This window comes from Planococcus citri, chromosome 5 (assembly GCF_950023065.1).
Source record: "Planococcus citri chromosome 5, ihPlaCitr1.1, whole genome shotgun sequence".
Lineage (NCBI taxonomy): Eukaryota > Metazoa > Arthropoda > Insecta > Hemiptera > Pseudococcidae > Planococcus > Planococcus citri.
This window is the reverse complement of record NC_088681.1, coordinates 39,990,768-40,003,448: the sequence shown is the minus strand read 5'-3', so window position 1 is coordinate 40,003,448 and position 12,681 is coordinate 39,990,768. Positions and strand designations below refer to the sequence as shown.

At 35.0% G+C, this 12,681-nt stretch overlaps 1 protein-coding gene across 2 annotated transcripts in view; it reads left to right on the top strand.

Annotated features, from left to right (window-relative positions):
* LOC135849255 (lachesin-like) overlaps positions 1-12,681 on the top strand; it is a 260,218-nt gene that overhangs the window by 242,272 nt on the left and 5,265 nt on the right. Inside the window, exon 8 of one of the 2 annotated variants that reach the window (XM_065369607.1) lies at positions 4,554-4,676. The exons of the other annotated variant lie outside the window; for it this stretch is intronic. Within the exon in view, the coding sequence (XP_065225679.1) occupies positions 4,554-4,676 (123 nt within the window). The remainder of the gene's footprint in view (positions 1-4,553; positions 4,677-12,681) is intronic. 2 annotated transcript variants of the gene reach the window in all.

The following is a 12,681-nucleotide window of genomic DNA, read 5'->3' as shown; positions in this document are numbered from 1 at the left end:
TTTTACATATTTTAAAACACGCCGCCTCGCCAGGCTACGGATCATAAGTAGAATAGGATTAAAACCGATTACTTTCACTACGTGCACTCAACTTTCCAAACTTATATAAGAGTTCATTGTAAAAAATGATGCTATAAATTTCTTAAACTTTGCCAACATTTTCTGAAAAACTTAAAATAAGAAACATTCCTCGCTCTTTATGTTTTTCCTTTATTTTTTTCCACTATCCCACTTTGTTGCTTAAAAAATTCATCAACTTTTGCCGTTTTCTGCGGTCATAAAATTTCATTATATAGAAAACCTTTTTAAATATCTCATACTGTATAAATTCGTATGGTGGTGTGTGTACGTTGTTTTTCGGCTATGCTATGCTATGCTATCGTATCGAGTAGAGAAACTTATATATATACTGTATACGCCTTATACACATATACTACACCGGCAACCATTTCCGACCCATTATCGGAGCCGAAATTTAATAATGTTTTCTCGTTGAATAAATAACGCCTCAGCCACGACTTAGAAACACGCGTCTTCCACCAACAAATTGACATTTATGCGACGCGCGGGTATTACTTGTTAAAATTTTCAAAGGACGCGTTAACACGTGTGCCGAACGATCGACGAGTAAATTTTACCTCTCCACTTCGTCCTCGGTCGATTGATTAACGTCTTAATAGTATACCCAGTAAACCTACTTCTTTACTTCGAAAATACAGCAACTACCCATACAGCAAAAAATAGAGAAAAAAAACTGTCATAAATTTACCACATCCTAACAATTTGTTTTCCCAATACCTATTCGTAGGTACGTTAAGTGTTAACATTTTTTTAGTCATTTTATTCTTCGATAAGTACTTACAGAAAGCGTACCTACCTCTACACCAACTAACCCAACCGAGCAAATATTAATCACGTGAACGTACGTATGTAGTATTTTCAACCACGTCGAGTAATTGTGGTTTGCCGGTTTATTCTGTTGGAAAAAGAGTGACCCGTAGAATTTCCAACATTCATTAGACCTTCTCGAGACGTTAAAAGTCATACGTGCGGTTACGACATTCCTATACACTACTATAAACGTTCAACTTCGTATATATACTCGTACTTCTCCATATATATGTACTAATCGGCTGCAGAATGACATTTTAAACGTGCTACGAAATATATTTTATTCGCGACGTATACCGAGACCGACCGGAGGACTCGTGTATACGTATAGCGACGATGATAGCAAAACAAGTAATTGCGAAAAACGACTTCGAGTAAAAAAAAATAGAATAACAGAACGTTTTCGTTTTTATTTTCAAGTTTCTGAGTAGGCTGCAATGTGTGGGTTCTCGTCTGCTTTGAAATATGTGCTTTCGTACTTTTTGAGTAGGAATATTATGTTCGTATCGCTTGTTTTGTCTTTTCATTGTTTAAGTACGTATTTCGAGAATGCATTTGGGATACAGAAATGAACGATTCGATTAGGTGAATGGGATGGTGCTAGAAAATCATTTTTACATAATACATATAAGGGTTGGTCCATGAGTGAGAAACAAGTTGATTGAAAAAAATGAATAGACACAATGTGATTTAAATTATCTGTCACAAAAATAAGCAAAACTCGACCCTCAATTTTGAAAAAATGAAAATGGGAAGAATACTGGTAATCAAAATCGGAGGGCTGAAGAAAATAGGAGGGTTTTCAAGGGTACCAAGGAATAGGTGCGGCTGAGAGGTGTCGAATCAAAACAACAACAACATTCAAATTTTAACATCTTCAAATAGATCGTAATTATTAATATTTTTCCCTTCATTTGAAAAAATTCTTGAATTTTTACCGAAATTTGAGGGATTTTTGTACCTTTAAGAGGAAATGAGACTCCATTTTGAAAAGTGGTCCATATTCAAAAAAATAAATAAAAACTGTCTATACTGCTATTTATTAGAATTTTAAAACAGAAGCTTCGAACGTTTGTCTTCTTCATGAAAAATTGAGATTTAATTTTGAAAGTTCGAAATCGATGTTTCCGAACTCAATTCATGATTTTATACCCCCCCCCCCATTTACTATCTTGAAAATTCTGCAAACAGATTCGTTTAAAGTTCAAGCAGTCTTGAGATATCGTAAGCCTACAAAAATTGGTCCAGTTCTGCAACAAAAAAAAAATCACGAATACGCAAAAATGTTGAGGCTATACCCCCTCCCCCCTCTTCATCCATTCCCTGGATGGTTAGAACGCGGTCGTTACTTCACGAGATCTTCAAAGGAAACTGGTGAAAGAAAAATAAACGAAATCGAAAACTCGACTCCATTCGAGTCAAATACTGGATTATTCGTATTTACGGCAAACTGGTTAGGCAATTTTATTAACACGTACGAATTCCCATTAATTTTTCAAAGGCAGAAGGAGTAGCCGTTACTTGTTTTCTTTCGAAGTTGAATGAAAGGGAATGAGTACACAAAAGTGATGTTTGTATTTAAAAATGATGAAATAAAAAATCCCACCCACCCCCCCCCCCCAACCCGAACTTACCATTTCTGAATTATCTCAGAAGACTCCACTTGAAAAGGGTTGAGTGATGAATCGGTGGATTAAAAAAAATAAACATTCGTAAAAAATGAGAAAACGTTAGTAAAATACATAATGACTATAAAATCGCGAAAATGATGGAAAATTACACAAAAATTCACTTAAAATCAGTTAATTACCTGTATCAACGTGAAAATCATACAAATAAATTGTAAAAATTGTAGGCAGACTTTGGAAAAAAAAAGGTTTTCGATGTTTCTTGACGTCTTGTTGGTGAAAAATAGCAAAAACTTATCAATTTTTTTATATTTTTCAAATTGGCAATAATGACTAAAAAATTGGCACCACTGTATTTCAAAATATATCCCCAGTTTCAGGAATGATATAGGTAATTCAATGTTTTGTCAGAATTCAGAGATCATACTCTATTTCTTCCTTCAAAAAAAAAAAAAAATCAACTTCAGTAAGCAAAAAATCTCGAAAAAGTAACCAAAAAAAGAAACAAAACGCAAGTAAACATTTTAACGTGGAACAACAATCACAAAAAAAACTGAACATTATAAACTGACGTTTTTCAACCACGAAAAGTTGAACTGTACTACAAAAATTTTTGATAAAAAAGCAAGTCTTTTTGGAATTTTTGTAGTTTCTAGCACAAAACAAAAGAAAAACAACAATTTTTGGAAAAACGTGAGACTTGGACAAGTTTAACAAAAGAAAGGGCTTTTCGCCAACTTCTGGCAAAAAAGGATGACTCGTGGACAATTATTGGAAAAAAGTGAAGCTTTTTGGAATTTTTTGCATACGAGTAAAATTGATAATTTTTAACAATTCTGTTGAAATGTGAGAATTTGTGAGTTAGAAAAGTGAAAGTCTTTAGCAATTTTGCTAAAAAAAAAAAAAAAAAAAAAAAAACAAGAACTTAGGTATGTCTTAAACTTGAAATTTGACAATTTCAACGAGAAGCAAACATTTTTTGGAATAATGGAAAAAAAATTATGTACATATTAAGTAAAAAAATGAGACTTCTTGATACGTTTTTGCAATTTTAGATGAAAAAAGCAAGTCTTTTCAATCGTAAAACAGTTAGAATTTTTTTCAAAAAGCAAGACTTTTCAAAAGCTTTTTCAAAAAAAACACCAATTTTTATCAATTTTACAAAGAAACGAGATTTTTGACGATTTTTAGAAACGCGAGAATTTTGACAAATTTTAACAAACAGCACGACAGACAAATTGGCAAAAAGATTATACTTTCTCTTAATACATATGTATTTTTCGAAAAAACGAAACCTGGACAATTTTAGCAAGAGACACAACTTTGTAGCTACATACCTTATAAGAAAGTTGAATTTTTGGAAATTTTTTTAAAAAAGCGGGGGAGGGGAAACTTTTAAAATCATGGATCTAATTGATCAAAGTACCTTTGCGGTGAATAATCATTCCAAATAACAGCTTCCCAGGTCATCTCCACTGCGTTCAAGGTGAAAAAAACTCTACTTTCTTCCTATTTTTTTGTGGCTTTCAGCCACTTCAAATTGACCTAGACGGTCGAAAATTGTCATAATCAGTGGAAAACGTGCCACAATTACTACGCCTTCATTCTTACTCATACTTTTCAATCTTCAAACCTTATTTGACTCCTCTCCAAGATTGAAAAAGACTATTTTTAAGCTGTTCATTGCAATTTTCAACACCTTGATTCTTACAGTTTTCTATTTCAATACGGTATTAAGTACACATTTTGTTTTTGAAAACTCAAATACTTACATAATTATGTCCATAAAAAGAATGCAAACTATACTTAAATACGTACTTCATCCATGCACCTCCAGATGATGTACGATAACCTTCAGTTTAAAAATTCCAAACACCCTCCTCTTTAAAAAGAAAAAATCACCACGAATTAATTTACGATTTTTTTATTTTCACTATTTCATCGTCGCTTCGCATTATAACCATTCGTAGTAATCCTATAGCTTTATAAATAAATAATAACTAACGGGTTTTGTGGGATATGTTTGCTTTGCAGGTTATGTAGACGGGGACATAACCGAGTCGTTGATGATTCAACCCACAAAACCCGTCCGCAGCGAATTGGACAACAGATCAGCGAACCCACCAAAGCAAGAAATTTCGCAACCAAAAACATCAGGTACCTTTAACCTCTTAAAAGTTGAAAATTATCGAATAAAACTTTACACCGACGACGATGGTGAAAAATTACAGTACTCGTACGTTCGAATCGCTTCCTTATACTCGTATACTACGTACGTACGTACTATAGCAATATCCACCTAATTCCAATATACGTACGTATTACGTACGAGAACGGTTTATTCGTAAAATTAATAATCCTTCGCGACAGATTTATCAATACCGTTCGGATTAGGAAGCAATTTCGTCAGATATCAAAGCGATACAGTTATTGAAAAATTTCATCTCGCACGTCATTCGGCGCTAAATTACCCATCAAGTATCGATTCAACGTAGGTAGGTAGATGTTATTGGTATAAAAATATCATCGTGTTTTTCCAAAAACATTCGGAAACATTTTCTTCGTAATTTCAAAATAATAATTATTATCTTTTAAATTGTTCCAAGAAATTTGTACCTAATTGGTAAAATATCAAAAAAGATCATCTCGAACACGATGGTTGCGTTCCGTTTCTGCGATTTAATTCGACAACAGATGCCAAAATTATACCTTTAATTAATGCGTAGGTAAATAAATATACAGAGGCTACATTTCGAAAACTTTAACCGTTTATTCTATTTGCATATTATTTTGCTTTCGGGAAAAGGCGAAAAAGGTAAAAGAGAAAAAAAAAGAGCAAAATATTATTTATACTATTCGTTAGCTAAATAAAGTTTAGGCGTGGTGAAAGTTTAAACATAGAAAAGTACTTTCGATGTTATATTAATAAATAAAAATCCTATTAAAGACCCGTTAATAAATTTCAAATTGTAAGAAAATTTCGAACTTCGTTTAAATATTAGTTGGCGCATAAATTAAGCCAATACCCGACGCCTCTCGTTTCAGAATTACCATTCGTTCAAGTTTTTCCAAATAACTACTCTACCTACTATAGACTTCATTCTGTAACACTGCAGCTCGCTACTACCTATACTTTGTAAATAATCTATTCCTATTTTTTTTCGTGTTTTTTTTCTTCAAAGTGAATTTTCTCTCATCTTGCGAAGTTAACTTTCTCAAATGAACAACTTCCTCGCGATGATAACAATGAAAACGTATGTTAGTGTTACGTGTAACTATACATGAATAATCAAAACACATAAGCCGTTTGTTTTTCAACGTTAACACGTCACATGCCTAATAAAATGTCGTTCAAGCTCAACACCATTCTTCCTTATAATAATCTCGTGAAACGCACTCGTTCGTAATGGCTTAAAATTAAGATGTTAACTTCACAAACGATATCGCTGCGTTGTTTCCAAAGTAGGTACGTAGAAAGAGCAGACAACTCCCATTCGACTTACTTCTTCTGTTACCATTCCTTTATAAAGTCATCTATGCAATTGTTAGGTACGACTTGACGATGTTATACATTCGAAACTCCTTTCTTTGTAGATAGGTGTAGTCGATTTATTCAATATTTTTAAGAATTGCCTTCATTGAATGTATTCAATATTGCTCAACATTGATGAGTCAAAAAGAATTGGTTGATTGGATTTTGGATTACAAGAATTTGAGGCTAACATAACATAGGAAATTTATTCATCATTCAATAAATCAGGGAATTAATTAGGGAATCCCTAAAGTTTCATCGTCGTCGTGGTTCCATATCCTTTACAGGACATTAGAAATCACATTTAGTGGTACCCTAACAGGGTGAGGCGAATACCTATGCTACAGCGATTATTCTAGGGAATCGTTTTTTTGAGCTTTCACACAGTAGTTTCCCATTGCTTTCTACGCTATCTATAGAGTAACTGATACATCACTAGCTGGGTTTCTACCACCCCGAGTTCAGTAATCAGCTACCTATAGGTGCTCAAACCAGTCACAGCTTTGAGCTTTTCAATACCAGCAACAGATTGCGTGCATTTCTGTTACCTCTGCTGTACTGGTGCTTGGAGCTTAACATGTAATGCATGTTAAATGCACTACAATAGATACATTACACGTTAACGCTTGCATCTCTAGCAGGATTCAAACCTACAACCTATTGTTCAGACAGCCCTGGCTCATCCCACTACACCACCAAGCAAAGAAGTTTCATATTTTGAAGAAATTGAAAATCTTCGACTTTTTTCATTTTTGATAAGTGCATTTTTCCAAATTGAAAAAAATCTGACTTCGATGAAAATGAGCAAATAATTCAAAGAAATGATTTTCCCTTACTTTTTCCAGATATGGTAATACCAAATACTATCAACTGACAATACTGGCAACTCCATTGAAAAATGGTGTTTTAGCCTCCTAGCGGCCTAGGGTGAAACTAAATCTTACCACAACTACCCCAAGCATCTGATTTGCTTATTTGAATTTCGCGGACGCGCGAGATTCAAACTAGTTATAAACCAACCAATCAGAGCATTTTTGATAAGAGTTAGTTTTTACCCAGGCCGTTCAGATCGCGCTATCACTGCTATAAAAACGCTTAATGTATTTTAAATGGAGTTGCCAGTATTGTCAGTTGATAGTATTTGGTAATACTGTTGTAACCAGGCCCCTATCCAGGATTGTTGGCTTATTGTTGTACTGTTCTTTGGTGGTGGCATAAAGGATGTAATTTCCATCTTTTTTTAGCTTGACTACTTCACCAAACTTAGCACCCCTCAACCACAGAGTGTCCTGGTTGCCAAAGGCTTGTCTGAGCAGGAGCGCAATGCCATTGGACATCCCAAAGTCTCAGCTGACACAATGGACCAAGGCAATGTGAGGGATGTGGGTATTGTCTCATCAGATCATCCTCTATTTCCTCCAGTGTGAAGATTCTATTTGATTAGGACTCTATTTTTCCCCAGTTGGAGTATTGGATTCTCTTTTCTAGTTCCTTCTCCGCTGGTATGAGGACTTTCTCCACCACAGCCAGGATTATTTGGCCCATCTGTAGGTAATCACTGTAAGGCAGTAGATGACACATAGCAGCCAGCTTACTGTGTGGTAGAATTTCTCTTTTATCCCTCTTAGTACAAGGTATTGCATTGTGGGTTGGTAACGTGATATGAAAATACAGTATGGCTGAGTATGCTCTCAAGTCTCAATAACTCGAAATCCAAGGGGAATAGTCATTCATTCGGCTTATAGATGTTTTCAAGGTAATCGGTTTCGAGTTATGCAGGTTAGATTTTGAGAGTGTTTGAGTTATAGAGGTCTTACTAAATGAATGAATTGAGAGATATGTAAGTGCATAAAAGATAGAAGTATGAGTTGAAATATTCAAGTTATAGAGGTAAACGCTAGAGTGGTTCAAAGAACAATAGAAAAAACTTTATGTTTTAATTTTTTGAGCTTACCCTCTAGAAGTGTGCCATTTGGTTAGAAAACACTTCACAAAAAATTTCAGGGCAAAAAAATAATATTTAGAGGTCGTGCACGAGAGTTGAAGATTGAAAAGGTATGAGCGCGTCGAGCGAAAACTTCCCACGGTTGCGCGCCGGGAAATGCAGCGTTGCGTTCCCTCGTTGGATCGAAGTAGTATTAAACAACGTTATCCCCTCAACAATGTATGATAAGTAAGGCTAGTCATTTGTGGGCTTTTTTAGATGTTATTAATGAAGATTCAATGGCAATTTTTCAAATTCGAAGCTCATTAAAGGAGGAAATACAAAAGATTTCAAAAGTACAGAAAACAGTATGAATTTAAGGTTGTATTACTACCTATTCTATTCTACTTGGTAATCAAAGGGAAAAAATGTACATATAGGATAAATTTAAGTTCAAATACGAATATTTAATAAGATTCAGCACTTCAAGTTGATGTTTTATTGACTATTAATAATTTTAAAGCTGTTACTTTTGAAAAGTGGAATTTTTCAATTTCTAAATTCAAAATTCAGGTCCAAATGAATTCTACAGCCAAAAAATCATAATCAATACTTTGGAATGGTTGTTTTAAAAATCAAAAAAAAATATATTATCACTTAATAAGTTGTGGTGGGGATGTAGCTCTCAGTATAGTTGCGCCGAATCAACCCCGTCAAGCTTCGTTGCGTTTCCCGCGGCGCTGTCGTGGGAAGTATTATGCTTGCGAGCCCTCGTTGCTCTAAAAATTCAACGCTTGTGCGCGACCTCTAAATATTAATATTTTTCAACAAACATTTTTTGGTGTCTTTTTTTCATCAAAAGGAACAAAATTAGGGGGTAAGACCTTGAGATTTCAAAAAAAATGTTACATGAACCACCCTAGTAAACGCCCATCAACGTACGACTTATAGAGGTTTTCTAGCTATTTTCGGCAAAGTTTAGCTTCGAGTTACAACTGGTTCGTGTTTTCAATTTCGACTTCTCCAAGTGAAGTTAACATTGAGTGTTACGGAGATTTCAAGGGGAATTGAGGCTGGTTCGGCTAATAGAGGTTTTCAAGTTAGAGTTTCGAGTTATCTAGAGCATACTGTATCAGAGAGTAGGAATGGCCCAGTTCACCATCAGTGATCAACTCATCCATCGCCTTGTCAACTGGGTGGGGATTCCCAACACCCACCAGGTGGTGGGGGTTTTTATTGAAAAAAATATTTACATAGGTACTTACTTAAATCTAAGACTACATTTAAATTGAATTACCAATTGCAGTCAGTGACCTTAGGAGGCCACATAAGTAGATATTAGTGATGCGATATTATCGATATAAATATCGATATGCGAGTGTACCGAAATTTATTGATATACAAAAACGAATATCATATTATCCAATATATTGGAAAATTTTTGAAAATTATCCAAAAATTCAGTAAATGAATTGTGCAAGGTTTTTTTTGCTGTTTTTGAGCATTTCCAGACTGTATTAAGGTCAAATATTCATTACATCATCAATGACTATCATTACATCTTTAAAGTTTAGAGCGCCGAATAGGTAGCTAGATACTGAAGAAGCAAAGAATGAGGAATAGAAACAGCTTACAGTTGATTTAGCTTCTCTTTTCATGAAAAATCAGCTGTTTTATGGTCTTTTTATGAATGTCAAAAACTTCCAATATGTATTGATATGAGACCTTTGATATTTTGACGATATTTATATCCTGAAATATTGATAATATCCCGTCACTAGTAGATATACAGCTTTGGGAAGCCATAGGGGTCAATGGCCTTAGGAAGCCAGACAGGAAAACAGACAACCTTGGGGGCTAAAGAGGTGGGTCAGTGACCTTGAGAGTACAGACACACCAGTCAATGACCTTAGGAGGCCAGACAAGAAGCCAGGCACACAGACAACCTTGAAAGGTCAAACAAGCAGATAAAAGGCCATAAGAGAGACCTGGCAGGTAGGTCAGCCACCATATAAGGCCACACCGACGGGTGAATGACATTTAGGCGGCCAGACAGAAAAAACCGTGACCTTGAAAGGCTAGACAGTCAGATCAATTATTTAGCATGTCTCTTCAATTCATCAACTTTCTTAGCCTTGGAAGTGGGAATCCTCTGGCATCGCTTTTGTTATAGTACAGTAGCTTTTTTGAGCACTTGACCTTGATTAAGATCTATTACACTACATAACCATTGTCTCCCATTTCGTACTATGATTCTACATGTAGTTGCCAAAGCCTCTGCTGCCAATCCAAACTTGGACATCTCAAGTTGGAAAACCTCAAACCTAACATAATTTTTTCTTCAATTCTCCACCACCTGCAAATCTGATAGTCTTTCCACACCCTTCTTACTCCTCAGAGTTGACACAAAAAATTTCTGGATGTTTCTAAAGCTAAAAAGTGACTCGGAGCTATTTCCACTATAAGCATTTTGTCAAGTGTTTCTTCAAATGACACATGCACCGATGGAAGTGCATCAGGAAGATAATATTTTGAAGGGGGTAACGATTATTTACTATCAAATCTACCAAGAGCTTTCAATTTGAAAAACAACCCCCCCCCCCCCAAAAAAAAAACAATAAATCGTAAGAACTTCGTGTCTTTTAGTGGTATTCATCTTTCGGAGTTATCCTTCTTGCAGGGTCTTTTATGATCAGTTGTGATTCAAAATCTTCTCTTCCCTGTGAAAACTGAAAACTTGGAGGAAAAAATCTTCAAATTAAGAGTAGGTAAATTATAAAAACCAAGCCGACGACGCGACGTCGATTTAATTCCAGTGCATCTTGCCTCGCAATACTTTCCAGTTCATCAAACCACGACCTTAAAATGGCCAACGTTTTCTCAATCACTGCTCCGAAGAAAGAAAAAAAAACAAATTCGACAATTTATCAATACGTTCATCTCGCGTTCTAAAACCTCGGTTCGTTCGAACAGTAAAATTAATGAATCTCTTAACCGACAACTGCGAGTAAAAAAATCGAGAAAAAAAATAAAGAAAAAGCGTGAAAAAAAAGGGTACAACAAATTCAACTCTCGCTAAAAACAAATCAAACTTTTACTTTTCATAGACAGTTTATAAAGCGTAACTTTTTAAATTATAATCTCGCCGAATTCGCGACGACGACAATGAACCCGTATCCATTTCCATTTCCGGCATCAATTTCAGCAAAAATTTAATCTCGGTAAATCATTCGAGTTTTTGGATTTTTTAACTTATAAATACCTATATTTTTTTTTTTAAAAAAAGGTTACAATTATTTATTAATCATTTACGAAGCTAAGAGCTAATTTATGTTTCATTGAGCCATAAAACTATGATGATGCAGAATGTGGCATATATATAGTCTATATACGCTTTCATCATCTCTCATTAATATTTCACTACAGCATCTGGCGAGCTTATAAATATTGACGAGTCGTTCGATTGGTCAAGCATTACCGGAAAAGTTTCAAGACGTTCCCCGCACCTGGTTCTCGCTCTCTAGTTTTCTAATGATACTCAACTCATCGGCAAGGCGATCTCAGTACCAGAGTTAATGGGCCCATTACACAACAGATAGAGTAGGAAGAGTTAAAAAATCCATTAGCCGAAAAATTCCGACGATGGGTCGAATGGGAGGGGGGCAGAGAGTGAAAGGCTAGGGCATCAACGGTACAGTACGAGTACGAGAAACGCGCGTAGCCGTTGAAAATACAAATGGAAGGACAAAAGCCTGAGAAAGATAGAAACGAAATACCGGCGCGCGTTTGAAAAACGGAAAAGCGAATTTCCCATTATCATTTTGATCTTGAAAGTCTTAATGCAACTTTATAATGGATAAAAGTTTACACAGCCGCATTTTAGATATTTTATTGCTTTTAAAACTATACACTTCATAAATATTAAAGTTGATTTTCTGTTTTATCCGTCTTAAATCACCGCGAATTCCTGATAAATACAAAAGAATAATCTGGAATTCCGCTCTTATAACTTTTAATAATTTATCGCGCATGGATCAACATCATTCCGCATTATTTAATTCGTTCACACTTTTAATTCGCCGCCACGCCAGTGAGAATTTTCTATACTTTTTTTCTTTTTTTGTTGCCTCTCATCTTGTGTACTAGTATAATATCCTGGTTCTTTCCTCTTTTTTTAAACCCTTCTCTTCCATTCTTCGCGTCTATAATGCTTTACGCAACCTGAATTTTCTATACGAGCTTTTTTCCCCGTTTCTTTTTTCTCTATTTTTTTCCCTACAACATGGTCCTCTTGAGGATTGCGGGTTTCCAGGTTTCCATAAAATAAGCTCGACTTTGTTGTAAATCGCATATTTTACGCTAATAAACAAACCGTCTTTAGGATGATAATTTTTTCGTTCAATTGTTCAATTGTTGAATTTGTTCCGTCGTCGACGAGAATCTCAATCCAAATATTTGTTTAAATTCTTCCTATTCTTTTCGCATTTTCTCAGACGCGATTCCCTTTTTTAAAGACCATTTTTCCAGCTAATTAAATATCGACTTTCGTAATAATTTGACGTAAATACGAATGATTGATTATTTCACGATGATGAAAATCTGCTTAAAATAACCGATTTTGTCATACGAGTGTTTTTTTGGGGGGTGGGGGGATTTGATAGTATTTCAAACCATATTTTTCAAGGTTTCGTTGTCTAAAGATTGAC